Source organism: Artemia franciscana, chromosome 11, assembly GCF_032884065.1.
Source record: "Artemia franciscana chromosome 11, ASM3288406v1, whole genome shotgun sequence".
Lineage (NCBI taxonomy): Eukaryota > Metazoa > Arthropoda > Branchiopoda > Anostraca > Artemiidae > Artemia > Artemia franciscana.
The window spans coordinates 36460821-36479901 of NC_088873.1; the positions used below are offsets into that span (position 1 = coordinate 36460821).

General features: G+C 35.4%; 1 protein-coding gene across 13 annotated transcripts in view; it reads left to right on the forward strand.

Moving 5' to 3' along the window:
• The window catches only part of LOC136033164 (b(0,+)-type amino acid transporter 1-like), a 164311-nt gene that overhangs the window by 34034 nt on the left and 111196 nt on the right, over positions 1 to 19081 (forward strand). For 9 of the 13 annotated variants that reach the window (XR_010618867.1, XM_065713834.1, XM_065713833.1 and 6 more), the window contains one exon: positions 3444 to 3611. The exons of 3 other annotated variants lie outside the window; for them this stretch is intronic. Coding sequence is in view for 9 of the 10 variants with exons in the window: in XM_065713834.1 (XP_065569906.1) it covers positions 3444 to 3611 (168 nt within the window). In the remaining variant the exon portion in view is untranslated. Of the gene's footprint in view, positions 1 to 67; positions 203 to 3443; positions 3612 to 19081 lie in introns of those variants that run through there. One more of the 13 variants, XM_065713839.1, reaches the window with a different exon arrangement.

Here is a 19081-nt window from a genome sequence, read left to right on the forward strand (position 1 = left end):
TACAAAGTCTGACTCAGGAAAGCGGCGCATTTTAAAAGACTAAGAAAAATGTCGCAATTCATTATATATTTATTTGTGATTCTTCATGAATTGGAATTAAACCCCAGTTCTTCCGAAGAAATCGAATGAAACACGTATTTTGACAACGTCCGAGATATCTTTATTATGTCGGAATTAGACCCTTTAAACCGGATTATTGAAGGTACGTGGTTCGTTATTACTGCTAGCTGGGTATTCTAAAACAATTAATTTTCAGATTTACTAAATACAAAAAATCTGACTGAATTAAGATTTTAATACTTCTAATATAATGATCGGAATTTTCTTCATGATTTTATTTTTTCTTAAGGAATTCTATCATGGTGATGTTCCTTCGATAATTTAAGAGCTTGCTTGGATAAGACTTTGGATGGGTAACAAATGCTTCGGAAAGGGTTAATTATAATATGTATAATAACAATAATTGTATTTTTCCAGATGATTTAAAATAGATTTTCTCAGCGAAATTCCGAGAGGCCGACGCTCGGACAATTATTTACAGGCTTTTATTAATCAAAAGAGGAAAAAAAGGACAGAAAGAAGTTGATTGGATTTGACTGCTAAATTTAGTTAATTATTTGATTTAGTTACTATTTAATGACAGTTATTTAATAAACAATTATTTAATGAAAGCACATTATTTTCAAGATATAACAAACATCATTAATTCAAATTATTAATCAGTTGTTGTTTATGTCAGAGTGGCGAGTACATTCCAAAAATTCCTTCCTTCGTAAAAATTATTCTTTTAAAATTGCGCTTTTCACGTTTGATCCTCCTGGGTAAAACTTTCTTCCATCCCCTCCTAATTAGCTTGGGCTTATTTATTTTTCAGCTAAACTCCACAATGTTATGTTCCAACAATAAATTTCTGGCTTTCTTCAATCATACTTTGTATTGCTGGTGCCCCTTTTTTGACAGCAGAACTTTTTGGTGCTGTTACTCCAATTATAATTTACTAGCTCAATCCCATGATTAACTGATCACTAATATATTTCTTTTCATTGATTCTTTATTTTATTCCCTTAGCTTCTTTAATTCAACATTTCGTCCTTTGTATCATTGGAGTTTCCTCTTTTAAACAACTTTCCCAGCAATATTAAAAGGCAATAAAATGTTATATTAAGTCTTGGTATTCCGTATCACGGTCTCTGGAAATGATTATCTGGAAAAGCGAGGTATCTCGAGAAACGGGTTCTCGATTAAGAAGGGTTAATTTGGGGGTACCCCACTAGGTTTTGCTGTCGCTTTAAATTTTGAAAGTTGCCTTCTTTTTTTTAAATTTCCATTGAAAACCGATAACTCATCGACACATCTATGTTATACGGCTTGAACTACTTTGGACAGCGCAACCGATGTGATGGAAGGAGACGGTCAGGTCGAATTTAGTTCTTATCTTGTTACAATATTGAAACGTGTTGGAATAGGGAGTGGGTTTAACTTGCAGTTTGGGAAATCGGTCACCCTTAAATGTTGGAAAATGATTGGTTGTAGTAGAGCAACGACAGTCTCAGAGGCTTTAAAGGACTTTTTTGTACAAATTCAGTTTTAGCGGTTGATTACCTTTGAATTATATCAATCAGTTGACCTGTCTCATTCAAATCACTAACAAGTCTTTTTTGTGCCATTTTCGTAATTCTTAATTTCCCACTATTTTCCTCATTTCTCTGTAGTACATTTCATTGCTCAACTCTTCATATTTTCATATTCAGCTTTATCAATATGCAGTGTTTTGTTTTAAGAAATCTTTGTTGTAATTCCAGAGGAATATTTATAACTAATAGCGTCAATATCTTCTAACACCAAATCTGGCAGAAATCAAGGAACATTTGTGAAGTACGTATTCACGTTTTTTGATTTAACGCTTTCGTAAGGCAATGTTAGTAGTTAATTTTTAAATATTTTGGGTCGTTCTCTCAATGATACTTACAAGATCCTGAGCCAATAGAATTTGTGGGGTTGTGGAGGGTTGTATAACCCAAGTGCCACATTTTGGTTCCTCACATCACTTAGGTTGATATACTTGTATAATACGAACTTGACGCCAAATTTGGCAGAAATCAAAGATTTCTTGCGAAATATATACTTGCCCTGTTTTTATTAAGACATTAGCATAACGATATTACTATTGTGTTTTATATCCATTTTTACTTTATATCTATTGTATTTTATATTTATTTTCATTTTCTCCGTATTTTGATAATTTAGTAACATAATTTTTATTGTTATTTTATTGCCTCTTCTCCTATTATAAACATTTTTTTAATTATTTTAGAATATTAGTTTAAATATTCTTAAGTTTACATTTCTAATTAAGATACGAGGAAAAAACTAATATAAGAAGTCCCAATTTCTGTCTGTTTCTATAGCCGTGATAAGGGTCAAATATACTGGACATAACAAATTTAAAAGTATAAAAACTTCTAAAAATCTTCGGAAAAAGACAGTTTAAGAAAAGGGGCTGCTGCGTTATATCAATTGGTTCAACTCCTTTTTTACAGAAAGTGTTTTGTTGCAAAGATGTTTATAAGTTTTTCTCATTTTTATAAAAGTTGTTTATCTGGTTTACTCGGTTGTAGAATCGTTTAGATTGAAGGAAAGAATTAGAAGTAAAGTTCAGAAATCACCAATTACATAATGCTGACTAAGGCCGTATCCAGGGGAGGGGGTTTGGGGGGTTTGAACCCCAACCCCTGGAAATGATTGTTCGATTCGTAAAAAACGTAACAAAAATGGATACAAACAAATTTTTATGCGTTCTTTATTTTATTTTTTTTTGTAAAGTTCAAATTCTTTGTACAACGCCCCGTCCAACTGCAAAAAAACACAAAATCCAGGATGCGGTTCTGATTGTGAGGTTTATATACAAACTTTCGAATGCAAGTAGACGAACGAAATAGAACCATATCCTGTATCGTTTGTTTAGTATTGAGATGAGTTCAACCCTACATGATTTTCATACTATATCCAGCCCTAATTCTCCTGGATTCCTTTTTTTCTTTGATAATATCATATTTTTGGGGACCTTCCCACCGGACAAAGTTTTCTACACTTCAATTTAGAGGGGAACAAATGAATTTATTAGATTAGCGGTTCTTGAAATATCGGTCTCTATGGAATATAGCGTGCTATTAGGCACATTTGAAAAGAAGGGACCCTTAGAATCGTCACCCCAAAAAAGTTTTGATATTTTACGGATTTTTCCAGAGTATTTTGTGTTATATATAATTCGCCAATCTTTTTAATCATTTAAAAAACCAGAAAGTTATGTACAAATAAAATTTAAGGATCTTGAAGAAATTGCAAATTTTCTGTAAAAATTTGAGATTGAAATTACCAAGGTAATTGGATCTCCCTTCTTGGTGGCTTAGGGCCTTGAGGATTTTATCTTGTACTTTTTTTAGGTGACGGCTCCAGTATCAGCAGCTCTGAATCCGAAGTCAATACTAGTGATGCTGACAAGGGGAAGGACAAACTGGGCGGGTCGAGCACAGAGGAGGTGGACGCTGTTCACCTCAAGAGACGGGTGGGACTGTTCAGTGGGGTTGCTTTAATCGTTGGCACTATGATTGGTAAGATACAATTCGTTTTAACTTCGATAAGGCCGTTTTTGACTGGTTTACTCAGCTACCCCTCTCCTCGTTCATTTAATTTAAATTTAATTTGCCTGAGGAGATCTTGTTGAAAATCAATCCTTTTTATTTAAAAAAAACAACGCAATTGACCGCCAACACGCCAAAAATTGTTTATATTCCGTCATAAATACTGAAGTATACAAAGAAAAAAATTACCAAAGACAACAAACGTGAAATTCTTAAACTGCTATTATATATTATATTATTAACAACCCACCGCAGCACCAAGCCGCCTGAGGCCAATACAGTCACGCACGCTCCTCCTCCGTCCAAATCCATTCATAGCCTCCCTCTTTACATCCTCCCAGGAAGTTCCCATTTCCTTCAAATCTTTCTTTATGACACCATTCCATCCCAACCGTGGATAACTTGCTTCGGTTTAGTCCTCGACGGCTGGCCAAAAACGACAATCTTTGGCAATCTGTCATCCTTCATCCGCGGAACATTTCTCAATCCCGAGAAAGTGGGATTGAACCACACTTTTGATACAGCCTACTGTTTGAAATACGATCAGTCAGCCTGGTACCCAGAACAATCCGCAGGCAATTTCTCTGGAAAACATCTAGCAAACCTTCATCCGCTTTTTGGGGCGCCCGTGCTTCAGGGCCATAATTGACCACTGTCATCACTGTGGTTTCCAATATTCTACTCTTGGTTTGCAGGTCTATCTTCCAAATCTTTTTAACTATGAACAAACACCCTGACTCATACATCGGAATTATGATATTCACGTAATTGAGAACTTCCAGAGAGTGTTGAGGGGGTGTTGAACTCGATCAAAAGACGCTACGTGCATCACGATTGTCAAAAGTTTGTACATACAATGTATCAGGAATGGTTAATGGCATTCAGCTGGAAGTGTCAGGGAGTGTTAAGGGGGATGATGAACTAAATCAGAAAATTCTATGTGCGTCCTACTATCAAAATGGTGTGTACAATATCTCAGGACCGGTAACGGTATTAAGTTGAAGCTTTCAGGAAATATTGAACTAAATTAAAAGTGTAACCAAATATATTTCCAACATTTTCTATAATGATAAAATTGGAAACTGAAATAATAACTGTTAATTAAAAATTTGGACTATTAAGAATTATAGAAGTTAATATCAGTATAAATCAGACATTCAGTTTATTTTCATTAGTTCTGTCCACCCGTCTTGATTATTATTGTGATTTTATTTTTCATTTATCGTCAAATTATTTGAAAAATTAAGGAATACTTTTAAAAATAATTTTCAACACAACACAATTAGCAAAATAAGCTTTAGAAACTTCAAGGGGGGGCAGTAGCAAAACTCCTGTTTGTAGTAATTACTGATAGTCTTAAGTTTAGATTGAGTTTTCATTTTAATTTTTACTCGTTATAGGACTTAACTAATTATCTATAGCAGTATCTAGTATCTTTATGCGTGATTTTGTTAGTTTTTTTTTTATTTCAGTTTGTTTTGGGTTTCAGTTATCCTTTGATAGTAAGTTGTCATTAATTTAAGTTTGAATTATTATAAGACTTTATTTCTCCTCGTCTTAGGTTTTAATACTTTTCTTTGAAATTTTGTTTTTGAAAAGTTTTCTTTTAAATTATGTCTTTCTAAACGGTTTACCCTTTCGTGTTTTATTTCGCCTTTTCACAATTAATACAATCCTAGCCTATCCCTTACAAAAATGTAGCCGTTGTCAAAATTTCCAGGTGTTCTATCGAGTAATACGCCAAAAGAAGATTTATAATTAAGGAAAGAAAACAATCCTTTTGCGTCAGAACTAGTCAGTCTTCACAAGCTAAAAGGCATATCCAAGTAACATAAACTACTCCCTGAAATTGGACCTATGTTAATTACATTGGTGCTGGTAGGGCAGGTGGTTCGACAAGGCCTTCCCACTTTAAATCTAAAGCAATACAAAAAGTGAAAATCATTACATTATTCAGAAGAAACTACACTTTTCTTACTTTAGACCTTTTTTTAGACCTTGCAACTCCCCTACTCCCTCTTCCAAGAAAATTAAAATTGAAAATTTAGAGCAGTCGTTCAAAATCAAAACCTTAAAAAAAAGGACCTTAAAAATGTTTTAAAAAATGTTTTAAAAATTTTTAACCTTAAAAATGTCATTAGACTTTACAGTCCCTACCCTTCGGTGCTGATCTCCGTTTCTTGGCCCTTCAGCCAGGAAGTGCAATGGGGGGTTGGGGGCCAACCATCCTGTGCTTTCGCACACCCTTCCTGTTTACCTTCCCCAGATTTCTCCAGGTACCCATTTAGAGCTGGGTCGACTCTGGCTAAGCTTACAGAGTCACGCCGCTGACCCCCGTCCCAAACTGAACAATTGGATACACCGGAATTCGAACCCACGTCCTCTCAGACAAAGGATCCTGAATCCAGCGCACGAATTTAAAAGCAATCTTCAAAAAAAAAAAATATCAATCTTCTCCCCTTTCGGCAGTTTTTTGTAGGTGCACTTACTGTGTATGTTAGAAAACAAGCAAATGGATATTCCTCATACTATGTTTTATATCTTTTATGTTATATATCTTTTCTTTTATGTTTTATATGTTCTATATTATACTTTGTTTTTTCATACTATGTTTTTCTTCTCGACAGTTGCTCTTTGCTTTCATGTGCTCTGATTTTTATTCTAAACTAATATTTATTCTAATAGCCCTCTAGATATTGTCTGCACTTATATTGACATGTTGATTAACAAGAGCTAAGAGCTCATATGGCACTTGTGACGAGGCGAGAAGAGCTAAGAGCCAAGAGATCATATGGTATGAGCTCTAACAAAATTCTATGAATCAATAGATTGATTTAAAAAGGAAAATAAGAGGATTAATGCCGGTCAAGATTTAAAATAAGAGCTCAGAGTCACAAAGTCCTTCTAAATATCAAAATTCATTAAGATCCGATCACCCACTCGTAAGTCATAAATACCTAATTTTTTCTAATTTTTCCTCTCCCTTTTGCCCCCCAGATGGTCGAATCTGGGAAAACGACTTTATCAAGTCAAATTGTGCAGCTCCCTGACACGCCTACCAATTTTCATCGCCCTAGCACGTCTAGAAGCACCGAACTCGCCAAATCACTGAACCCCTCCCCCAAACTCCCCCAAAGAGAGCGAATCCAGTACGATTCTGTTAATCACATATCAAGGACATTTGTTTATTCTAAAATCAAATTTGTTTATTCTAAACATTTGTTTATTCTAAAAATCAAATTTCATTACGATCCGATCATCTATTCGTAAGATATAAATACTCCAATTTTCATGTTTTCCAAGAATTCCGGTTCCCCCCTCCAACTCCCCCGAATGTCACAGGATCTGGTCGGAATTTGAAATTAGAACTTTAAAGCACAATATCCTTCTAAATATCAAATTTCATTAAGATCTGGTCACCCTTTCGCAAGTTACAAATACCTCAATTTTCAATATTACCCCCCCCCTCCAATTCCACCAAAGAGAGCAGATCCGGTCCAGTTATGTCAGTCACGTATCTTAGACAGGTTTCTATTCTTCCCATCCAGTTTCATCCTGATCTCACCGCTTTAAGTATATTCTAAGATTTCCGGTCCCCCCAACTGCCCCCCCAATTAAGCTTGATCCGGTTGAGATTTAAAATAAGATATCGGAGTTACGTGGTCCTTCTAAATATGAAGTTTCATGAAGATTCCGATCATTCCTTCGTAAGTTAAAAATACGTCATTTTTCTTATTTTTCAGAATTACCCCCCCCCCCCCGCAATTGAGCGGATCCGTTCCAATTATGTAAATCACGAATGCAAGACTTCTGCTTATTTTTCCAACCAAGTTTCATCCCAATCCCTCCAATCTAAGCGTTTCCCATCATTTTAGGTTTCCCCACCCCGAACTTCCCCCAATGTCACCAGATCCGGTCAGGATTTAAAATAAGAGCTTGGAGACACGATATCCTTCTAAAAATCAAATTTCATGGAGATCCAATCACCCGTTCGTAAGTTAAAAATACCTCATTTTTTCGAATTTTTCAGAATTAACCCCCCCCCCCCAACTACCACAAAGAGAGCGGATCCGTTCTGGTTATGTCAATCATGTATCTAGGACTCGTGTTTTTTTTCCACCAAGTTTCATCCCGATCCCTCCACTCTAAGTGTTTTCCAATTTTTAGGTTTCTCCCTCCCAACTCCCCCCCCCCCCAATGTCACCAGATCCGGTCGGGTTTAAAGTAAGAGCTCTGAGCCACGATATCCTTCTAAATATCAAATTTCATTGAGATCCGATCACCCGTTCGTAAGTTAAAAATACCTCATTTTTTATTTTTTAGAAATACCCCCCCCCCCGCCCCCGCCCAACTACCCAAAAGAGAGCGGATCCGTTCCGTTTATGTCAATCATCTATCTAGGACTTGTGTTTATTCTTCCCACCATGTTTCATCCCGATCCCTCCACTCTAAGTGTTTTCCAAGTTTTAGGTTTCCCCCTCCCAACTCCCCGCCCCCATCACCAGATCCGGTCGGGATTTAAAATAAGAGCTCTAAGACACGATATCCTTCTAAACATCAAATTTCATTGAGATCCGATCACCCGTTCGTAAGTTGAAAATACCTCATTTTTCTAATTTTTAAGAATTACTCCCCCCCCCAACTACCCCAAAGAGAGCAAATCAGTTCCGATTATGTCAATCATGTATCTGGGACTTGCGCTTATTTTTCCCATCAAGTTTCATCCCGATGCCTCCACTCTAAGTGTTTTCCAAGATTTTAGGTTTCCCCCCTCCAACTCCCCCCAGTGTCATCAGACCCAGTCGGGATTTAAAATAAGAGCTCTGAGATACAATATCATTCCAAACATCAAATTCCTTTAAGATCCAATCACCCACTCATAAGTTAAAAATACTTCATTTTTCTATTTCTTCCGAATTAACCGGCCCCACTCTCCCCCCAGATGGTCAAATCGGGAAAACGACTATTTCTAATTTAATCTGGTCCGGTCCCTGATACGCTTGCCAAATTTCATCGTCTAGCTTACCTGGAAGTGCCTAAAGTAGCAAAACCGGGACTTTAGGTTTTCCCCCTCCAACTCCCCCCAATGTCATCAGATCCGGTCGGGATTTAAAATAAGAGCTCTGAGACACAATATCATTCCAAACATTAAATTTCATTAAGATCCAATCACCCGCTGATAAGTTAAAACTACTTCATTTTTTCTATGTTTTGCGAATTAACCGGGCCCCCACTCCCCCCAGATGGTCAAATTGGGAAAACGACTATTTCTAATTTAATCTGGTCCGGTCCCTGATACGCTTGCCAAATTTCATCGTCCTAGCTTACCTGGAAGTGCCTAAAGTAGCAAAACCGGGACCGACAGACAGACCGACAGAATTGGCGACTGCTATATGTCACTTGGTTAATACCAAGTGCCATAAAAATCAAACCAAACCTCGTTCATAAAAATCATGGAGGTTTCACAAAGTTACATCTAGTTTTATGTTGCTGTTTTTCTCTAGTACGCTTTCTAGTCAAGTGTAAGTGTAAGGCTAGAAAGCGTACTAGGCAAGTTTTGTGCCTTCACAGAATCCTTGAAGTGTGTACATATCAAAAAGGCTTATGGCCTATTCTTGCAGATAATTTCTACGATTTTTACCATTTCTGCCTTGTAGGTAATTTCTGTTTGTTTTACGCTTGAATTATTATATTTCGTTATTTCTGTTAATGTTAGGTTTAATATAGCTTAAACCGTTAATTTCCATCCCAAAAAATTGCAGATATAGTATTTTGATAGCCTGGATGACAATTATATCTTTTGATTTAGTTGTAACCCTCCCAAAGTCATAATTCAGCATCTTCTTGCCCCTACCCCTTTTTATTTTCTCTGAAGTTTTCAGTTTAATACCCTAATCCCTTCTACGTTATGTATGTCATTTCGACAACCTGGCACCACATAGTGCCTTATATATTCTGCTACTTAACCGTACAAAAATGACCAGTCCCATAGAAGTTTATACTCTAAAAATGATATTTATAGTTGGATTGGAGAAAAAATTGTTCAGCCCTTTTACTCTCCTCCAAAACCGAATTTGAAACTCTCTTGCCCCTCACGTTCTTCTTTCTTTCTCAAATAGCACCAGAAAATTTTATTGCCCTAAACCGATCCAAAGGTGTAGGAGACATGTTTTTTCAACGACATGAATACAGTCGGTGTCCTCTGGCTTATCTCCGGCTTTATCCCCCAAGCCAACAATATGAATTCATTTGAGCATCCTACCTTCTAATACTTTATACGATCCCTTAAGTCATTCAAAATATAGTGTAGGTAATCTGGAAAAGATGAGGGACATAGTGTCTTTTGATTTTCTTAAGCAGGTGTGTTGTTTTCATACAAAAATTCCTTGAAAACTCTGGGGAAATCAGTCTAGGGAATTATCCGTAAGAACTTACTCAAACTTCAACCAAATAGCGGAAAACAGTTTTAAGACCCCTCCCATTGACACTCTCAATAAAAAGTATATTTTTTGGCCCAGAGATTATCTTCGAAAATTTCTAGCACATTTGATACCCAGGATCAAACATGCCCCATTTTCTATTGCAAAACCACGTGAAATTAATAGACAACATGCATAATTTAAGGTCCTTGTCTCAGGGGATGCAAAGGTCATGTCATCCCCAGAGGCTTATGACTGGCTGAACCCGGGACGAGCAGGAAAAATGGCATGGCAGGGACCTTGTTACCCACCAATCAAACTCAACTCTTAAAAGGGCACTAAAACTTTCAATTTCCATTTCGGTGATTCATTTCCGTAAGTCCTATGGGATCTCATAGCGCAAAAACGTTAATTTTGTTTGAATTGAAGACATAAATTATTAAGCCTGTTCCCCCTCCCCAACATTAAATTATAATTTTCCTTAACTCACTCTTCCTCTTCCTCTCTCTATCAAATCCTGAAAGCTTTACTCCATCTTTCAAGACGGTCCCTAGATATTCCAGACATGTTGTATCGATGACCCTGATACATATAGTGTCCTTAGATTTATCTTTGTCACCCCTCAAGGTAAAATCTGTAATATACTTAGCCCCCAGAAGTTTTCTCAAAGTTTCAGCTTGATCCCTTTACATGTTAATTTCTGTTCCTGTGATATTACACATTTGGTATTTTGATAACCTGAGTGCAAACAGTGTCTCTTGATTTATTTCTTCATCCCCTACTGAAAATATCGCTTAATACCCTTAGCTGTTCCTAAAACATTTTAGATATGTCATTTTGACGACTTTTCAGTGCATAGTCTCTTTTGATCAATCTAGCTACTGAACCATGCATGAGTATAATATCATAGACCCCACCCCCTCTCCAATGCTCGCTCAACATTTCAGCTTGATCCCTTAGGCCATTCCCGACAAACTGCAGATAAGTGGAAAAAGTCAGGTGCACAGAGCGTCTTCTGATTTAGTCGGGTAGGATTGTCGTTTCCAGAGTAAAAAATCCGGATATCCAGGATAAAAGATGCCCCTCTCTCCATTTATAAGACAATGGGCAACATGTACAATATACGGCCACTGCCCCAGGGGCTCTGGGGGCCGTATCATCTCCGAATTTATATGTATATTTTTTTAAAATTTGACTATCTTGAACGAAATAGCTATATTTAAATTTTGATAGGTAGGTGTATCGCTTCCAGAGAAAAATTTCGGACACCCAGGATAAAAGATGCCCCTATTTCCCTTTATAAGACAAGGGGAAGTATGTATAATATACGAGCACTGCCCCAGTGGCTGTGGGGGCCATATAACCCCCGAATTTTTTTATATATATATATATATATATATATATATATATATATATATATATATATATATATATATATATATATTACTACTACTACTAATAACTCAGCACCAAGCCGCCCGAGGCTAACACAGCTACACACGCTCCTCCTCCAACCCAATCTATTTAAAGCCCCCCTCTTTACACCCTTCCAGGAAGTTTCCATTTCCTTTAAATCTTTATTTATGACATCCTCCCAACCCAGACAAGGACGACCTGCTTTCTGTGTAGCCCCAGACGGTTGGCCAAAAAGGACAATCTTCGGTAATCTGTCATCCTTCATCCGTAGAACGTGATATATATATATATATATATATATATATATATATATATATATATATATATATATATATATATATATATATATATATATATATATGTATATGTATATTAGTGAATTAATATGACGAAGAAGGTTTAACAGCGATTCCCTCAGGGCAAGACACAGGTGCATGCTATGTAATAGGGTTTGCTTTTTACATAATAGAGAGTAAATGAACAAAATCTATTGAATTAAGTCATTCTGGCTTTAATCCTATTCCTCTTTCCTGTTTATCCTTCACAGACTCACGCAAACTAAACAAACAAGTTATTTCATTCCATTGTAATCAAATAAATTTCTAAGCGAATTTCCTCAAACTCGTGACCTATTTAGATCGTTTTTTAAGATCAGAAAATAGCAGTAAAACAATAAAAAAAATATGGAGCATTTTTCAAGAAAAAAGATAGATTTTTATCCAATGCCATGTGAGGTCACGGTGATGCTTGACGTAGATGGGTGCCTTCCGATCTGTTTCTTAGCTTAAAAAAGAGCTTCGCGAAAATTTATTTTCGTGAGCTAGATCCCATAATGAGAGCGCTCTCACAGCTTTCTATAATAGTCCATACTGTACTGCATGGCGAATGAAGATTAAATAAAACAAAAATTAATAGTACATATGAGACACACCAATCCTTGCGAAGCTCTACTTAAAGCACATTGAAAATCATCTATAGTGGTATCACAAACTAATAACAGTGCTTATTTCAAGTTGCTAATGAGCTGTCCATAGCTTCGGCATCAAGTTTGAACATTGAATAGTCCCAGTTAAATAATGTATTTTTAATGTGCTTTTTGACTCATTATTGTGGAAGTGGCAGTTTTGGATGCAATTTAGATTTGAAGGGCAATGTCGTTGAATAAATTGAATATTTGAGACATGATGTGGAATGTGTTAATTGGTTATATAATAATAGGACAAGGGAAGTGTCCGGCCATGAAACAACACATTGGAATGTTTGAAGTAAGGCTCCTCGGCGTATTGTCAGGGTTGCCATCTATATTGATTTATTACTATTTCTAGCGGTTTTTTATGTTGCCTAGTGCTTTTTTTCTAGATAGGGATTTATGGTTATTTTTCTTCTAAAATAGTGACTATTTCCTAGATCTATTGATTCTTTGAAATATAGCGCGGAGGTTCATGATTCAATCGATTAAATCACATAAGAAGCTAATTGATAAAGAAACCGCAAAATAGTGATTCACTACAGTTCCTAATATGTTCCAAATTAGCATTTATGCAAATATATAGACTTTAAGACTTCCGAGTTCCCACCATTTGTCCATATCAGATTTAGACCTCAGAGCGTTATCATCAAGATAATAGGCGAACCTAGTTAATCGCATAAAGATATAAAAATGTTATATACTTCTTCTTCCACAGCAGTTGCTCAGGTCAAATTTTTGTCTTCATATTTAAAGTGCCTACCGCGTCATTAATAGAAAGTAAGTGACAGGGATTCTTAAACAAAATCTGCGGTTAGAAGAGAAGCAACAGTGAGAATTATAACGAGTCCCAGGATAAAACCAATACTAAGCAATCTATTGGTGCGAGTCAGGTCTTATGTGTGGATAATATTACCTTTTGTCTGAAGATATGCAGTCAATGGAGACAGATCCGTTCCATTGGTTGGTGGTGCCCAGTGTAAAGTTAATTGCAGAGCCCCTGTCCCGACTCAAAAATAAGTAAAAAATTAAAATCAAAGTGAAAATTTGATAAAAATTGTCAATCCCCCAGCCAAGGTGCTCCGTGCAAAGGTGCTCCGTGCAAATCCATTCCGCTGCACTGCACCGTGCAAAGTTGCATAACCACCTGAAAATCTAATTTTTGGTTACCATCTTCCTCCGGTTTTCAAAATCAAGGATGGCCCTGCCTTTGTTACCGTTTCTTTGTCTCTCAAGTATATTTTGCTTCAATGCAGAACATCCGTTGGATCAGCACGGTTGGTCATTATAAATACCTTAAAGGAGATCTGGGAAAGTATAGACTGCTATCTAAAGGGAAGGGTAAGATCGGCTCAGCCCCCTTTATAACACATTTTCTGCTCATTTTTTCTTCTGGGTTTTGGTTTTGAAATTAGTTACCGCTTTGGACGGAAGTTGTTAGCTGTTTTTTAGAATTTTTAAGTATTTTTTGCTTATTCCGACTTGAACTCAAAAAAATAAATACAAATCAAAATGTATAAGTTTTTTAAATTTGCAAGGAGGAGGATGGTTTAGTTGCTGGCTCTGGAATTCGATCTAATTCAGTATTCATTTTCCACTGAATTTTTTTTCGCTAATGTGAGCCGTTTTTAGTTGTAATATTCGTTTTTTGGGTATGTGTTGACAAATATGCATGTCTCCTGTTAAGTTTTTTTCGGTTTGTATTTTCTTTTATGTTCCTCTTTTTGCACTCTGTATTAGGGATTTCAGTAAATTGTTCTGTTTTTCTTCTGTTTTCTTCTTCTCCTGGTTTGGTTATTTGAAGATGCTCGTTCATAATTTCCATACAATTCTAGTCCATATTTTTAACATACAGTTTTATTAAAGGAGTAGTCGTGCCAACTTCAAAGGAGGCTCATTCAATTTGAAATAAAAAGTTCTACTTCCCTTTATAAGAGTCAAAAGCAACCGAAGGGCATCGAGTCTCCCTCACCCTTTTCCTCCTAAACTTTCCGAGCAAAATTTTGTAATAGTTATTTTGTTCAAAACATTCCGGAGGTAAAATAAATATGATTCAGGATTGACAATTTCCTCCAGCCCCTGAGGAAAGGCTATGAGTTATGTTAATTGCTTGTTGCTAACATATAAAGTTTATTATGGAAACGGTGGCCATTTAAACTTTGGAGGTGGCTCATTCCTGGTCTTATCAACATAGGATTCATAGTTACTTGACATTTGAACTATTTTGAACAAAATAGCTATGTCTGGAAATCGGATGCATTTGAGGAAAAGGGGGCATGGGCACTATTTGCCCTCCGATCACTTTTGTTTCTTAAAAAACGCACTAGAATTCCCAATTTCCTATCGAAGGAGCCCCCTCCAGAATTTATACGACCTCTTATTCCATAAAAACCTTATATACCCTGGAGAATAACTCACAACCCTTGCCCCCAGGCTCTGGGGATTCCTTTATGAGCTTTGGACTATTTGTAACAATATGGTTGTCTAAAAATTTAAATCTGATGTATTTGGAGAAAAGAGGGCGTGAAGGGGTTGGTTGCATTCTAGTAACTTCTGACTTTTTAAAAAGCGCTGTAGAACTTGCGATTTCCAAATGAATGACCCCCTTTCGAAGTTTATAAGACAACTCCTTTCATATGAAGTGCCTTAGCATAAAAAATAAATAAAAATAAAATAATACATTTTGTCCACATCGCTTTTTCTTCGGCAGTGCTTTTGTGAAAAATCTGAAAAATGAGCCAAATAGTAACCTAAAGGCAAAGATATATTAAACAAAACTGACCTGTTTCTGTGGATGCTTGAATTATCCAGGCTTGTCTTGGTTTTGACAAGATTTTTGGTGAAACTAAATTTCAGCTGGATAGGGGGACTGGGGTCTAGGGGAGAGGGTGAAAACTGAGATCTGGGAGGGGCAGCTACATCCCTTCCAGATAGCAAATTTTGCCCCTGTATGGAGGTGCTTTCGCATGATCTCATCCCCGGAATCAAATTCCAAGGGTTATATATTCTTCTTCTGATAAAAATAGTCATTGCAAATAAGCCACTAACTGACTTACTCTCTTGAATAGGGGGAGCTAGTTGAACCAAATTAAAGAAGTCAGCTCTCATTGTTCCTTCCAAGGGTTTTTCAATAATAGGCTTTTGGAATAGAGTAGAATTTACTTACTTGAAGTTAATGTCGAAGAAGTAAAGTATAATTTGGGACGGATTAATCATTAATCACTTAAGATTTTTAAAAACCATCATTCCACACATAAATAATCAGAAGAAGGTCCTTGAACTGACCTGCAGCCACAAAGGTCAGGCCCATATTCTTCAGTTAAGTAAAATCCTTTACCTACAAGTGAATTTAATTCTTTTTAATGAACATTGAGACTGGCCAAAGAAATGACCTTCTGTTTGTGATATTTTAGTCCATTTTTTGCAAGAACAAAGATTTGTTATCTTATCATTCGAATTGTTTCCTTAAAAAAGGAAGTTTAGAACAAGTCTCTTCCATGAACTTGCAAGGAATGTGTAACAGAACGCATATTTAGTAGTTGCTTACCCCTTCTCTTAGATGATTATGAATGAAAACCCACTAGTTAATTTCTATGCCACCTGTTTTCTTATGGCACTTGGCCGTCGACCAAGTGCCATATAGCGATCGCAATTCCTGTCCGTCGGTCTGTCAGACCTGATTTTGCTATTTCTGGTACTTCCAGATAAGCTAGGACGATGAAAGTTGGCAAGCAAATCAGGGACCGGACTAGATTAAATTAGAAATAGTCACTTTCCCGATTCTACCATCTGGGGGGGGGGAGTGGAAGTACGGTTAATTAAAAAAAAAAATAGAAAAAATATTTTAAGATTGTCTCCTTGCAAGCCTACGTAGTGCAGTGGATATGGTGTTGGTATTTTACTCCTAAGGTCGTAGGTTTAATTCCTGACAGAGACAATTTTTATAAGTTTTTTTTCTTACTCTGTTATTTTTAGTACTAATTTTTAGTTTAATTTTAAAACCTTTTTTTAAAATGCCTGGCCTTGGCTAACACTTTTACCAGCAATATTAGTCTAGAATTTGCTATAATATGGGCCAGCAAGGGTAGAAGGAGCTAAATCAAGCGATGGATTTTAAGCGATCAAAAATTATAGAAAAAAGCTATTCAGCTTCAGAGGCAGAAATCCCGCGCAGTGGTGCCTATCATGGTAGACCCCCCCCCCCGAAAAAAAACATCGCCGCGATAACATTACAAAATGTTGGCTCTACCGAACTCGTCACTAGTGCCTTATGAGCACTTGGCTCCTGTTTTTTCTAATTTTTTTTTTTTTTTTTACGGTGAATAAGAAGAGCAAAAAAACCTCTTTACAACTTAGTTTTTTTTAATGTTCGTTGAGTTTGAAACCTTATGAAAATCTAAAGAATCCGTAAAATAGTCTGCATTTTTTGAAAATGTTGATGACACAGCCTTTTCGTTTCCGGCCAAAATTGAAAATAAGTGACAGAATGAAGCCAAATCCATTCAACTTGACTTCATATAAATAAGAATTGGAGAAGTATCAAAGCTAATAATCGACATCAATTGGTCAAGTTTTGCTAAATATTATTTTCAAGCATTTACTATTCAGCGATTGAATATTCCGAATGAGTATCTTGTAACTCACCCAGATTGAATCTTTATATCATCAGATTAATACATGTTCATCGAAAAAAATAATTTTGCCAGATCTATAAACTAATTTATAAGAAAATAAAATTATTTATTTTTTACCCTCCTGAAAGGCTTGTAAAATTCCGATTGTCAAATTATAAAGACAACTATGAGCTATTTTGAAGGAAATATTTTTTCTTAATGTCGCATTGATATTTCCGTTTATATAACCTCACATTCCGTAAACTTGGATTTATTTTCTTCTTCAGGGTTTAGATTATTTTCTTCCGACCAAAAGCCATTTGGCTCATTGGCAAAGCATGATAAAAATGAGAAGCGAGGAAAAATAATTTTGCCAAATCTATAAACTAATTCAAAAGAAAACATTTTTTTTAACCTCCTGAAAGGCTTGTAAAATTCCGAAATCAAATTATAAGGATCACTATGAACTATTTTGAAGGATACGTTTTTTCTTAATGTCGCATTGATATCTTCGCTGATATAATCTCACATTCTGTAAACTTAGATTTATTTTCTTCTTCAGGGTTTTAGATTATTTTTTTCCGGCCAAAAGCCATTTGGCTCATTGGCAAAGAGCGATTTCTCAAATTAATTAATCATCTAAATTAATTAGATTTCTAAATTAATCATCAATATGAATTTTTTCTTTCATTGATCTTTTAACTTATCTACTTACGAATTATTTCTTCGTTATAAATCAACGCCTTGGGAGCTCATTGAATCTGAAATTGATTCTAATGTAAAAAATGTAAACAGAAATACAAATTTTCAAAATTTTGGTCTTAATAGTAAGATCTGATTCATCTTTTTTATCTTTGATCACATATAAGCTCGGAAAAATAGACTTGATTCGATTAGACAAATGTCTCAGGAACATGAGTCATAAAGATTTTTAGACCAATTTAGACATTGGCTAAATTTTTTTCAATCTAATTTTCAACGTCGTCATCTTTTCTATTAACTAATGACAACAACAAAACATCTCTATGAATTTGAAAGCAACTTCAAAAATTTAATAAGTTATTGGAAGCATCTCTGAGGATTCTTTTTGAATTTCTGTGATAAATGGTATTGTAGATTAGGCTTATAAGAAATGTATCTGCATCTTAATTTTATTTCCCAGGGAGCGGCTAATAAGCTTCTATAGGTTTTAAATGTTAAATATTTTGATCTTCGGCAAAAAAGGGTAGAAATATTCTTTTGGAATGTTTTTTGATATACGGTGGTATCGAAATAACGTTGTTATGACAGCTTAGTTAGCCAAAAGCGACACATTTAGAATCTTGATTTTATTTTCCCAGAAAAGCTTCTAATGACTCTTAATTCTAATAAGAGTTCTCTATCAATCCCTAGTTGTTAGTATAGATTCTCACGGCGATCAAACTGCACGTATTTGAAAAACCCATATGTGTAGTATACAATATATGGAATATGAAACATGTAACAGAAATTTCAGCCTACAATTTATCAAAAATAGTTGCAATATAATAAATTACTATTTATAATAATTACTATTAATAATATTAGAAAAATAATCTTGTCTTATTTTCTATTTTATTGAAATATAAGTCTATTCTATATTTATAGATATGTCTATATTATCTATATTTAATTCTATATTTAGTGAGATATACAAAGTTTCTGTTCATGCGAGACGCAGTCGTAAATTTGTGAAGTTTCATAAATCAAAAAGTTTTTTTTTTTTTCTTTGTTTTGAATTGTGCATATATTTTGGATTTATCAACGTGGTTTTTAAAATCACGCTCATACATTCTTTTTCAGATTATATCTTTCCTTCTTTTTTAAGAAGTTCATTTATCTTTTAAACATAAAATTCATTTTTAAAGAACTGTATCTTCATTATAAATCAGTACTTTCTATGCTTATCAAATTTGAAGTTGATTCTGATTTAATAAAAGTACAACTCAACTATGGCGCCAATAAGCTTCCCCAACAAATTGGAACATAACTTCAAATAGTTAATTG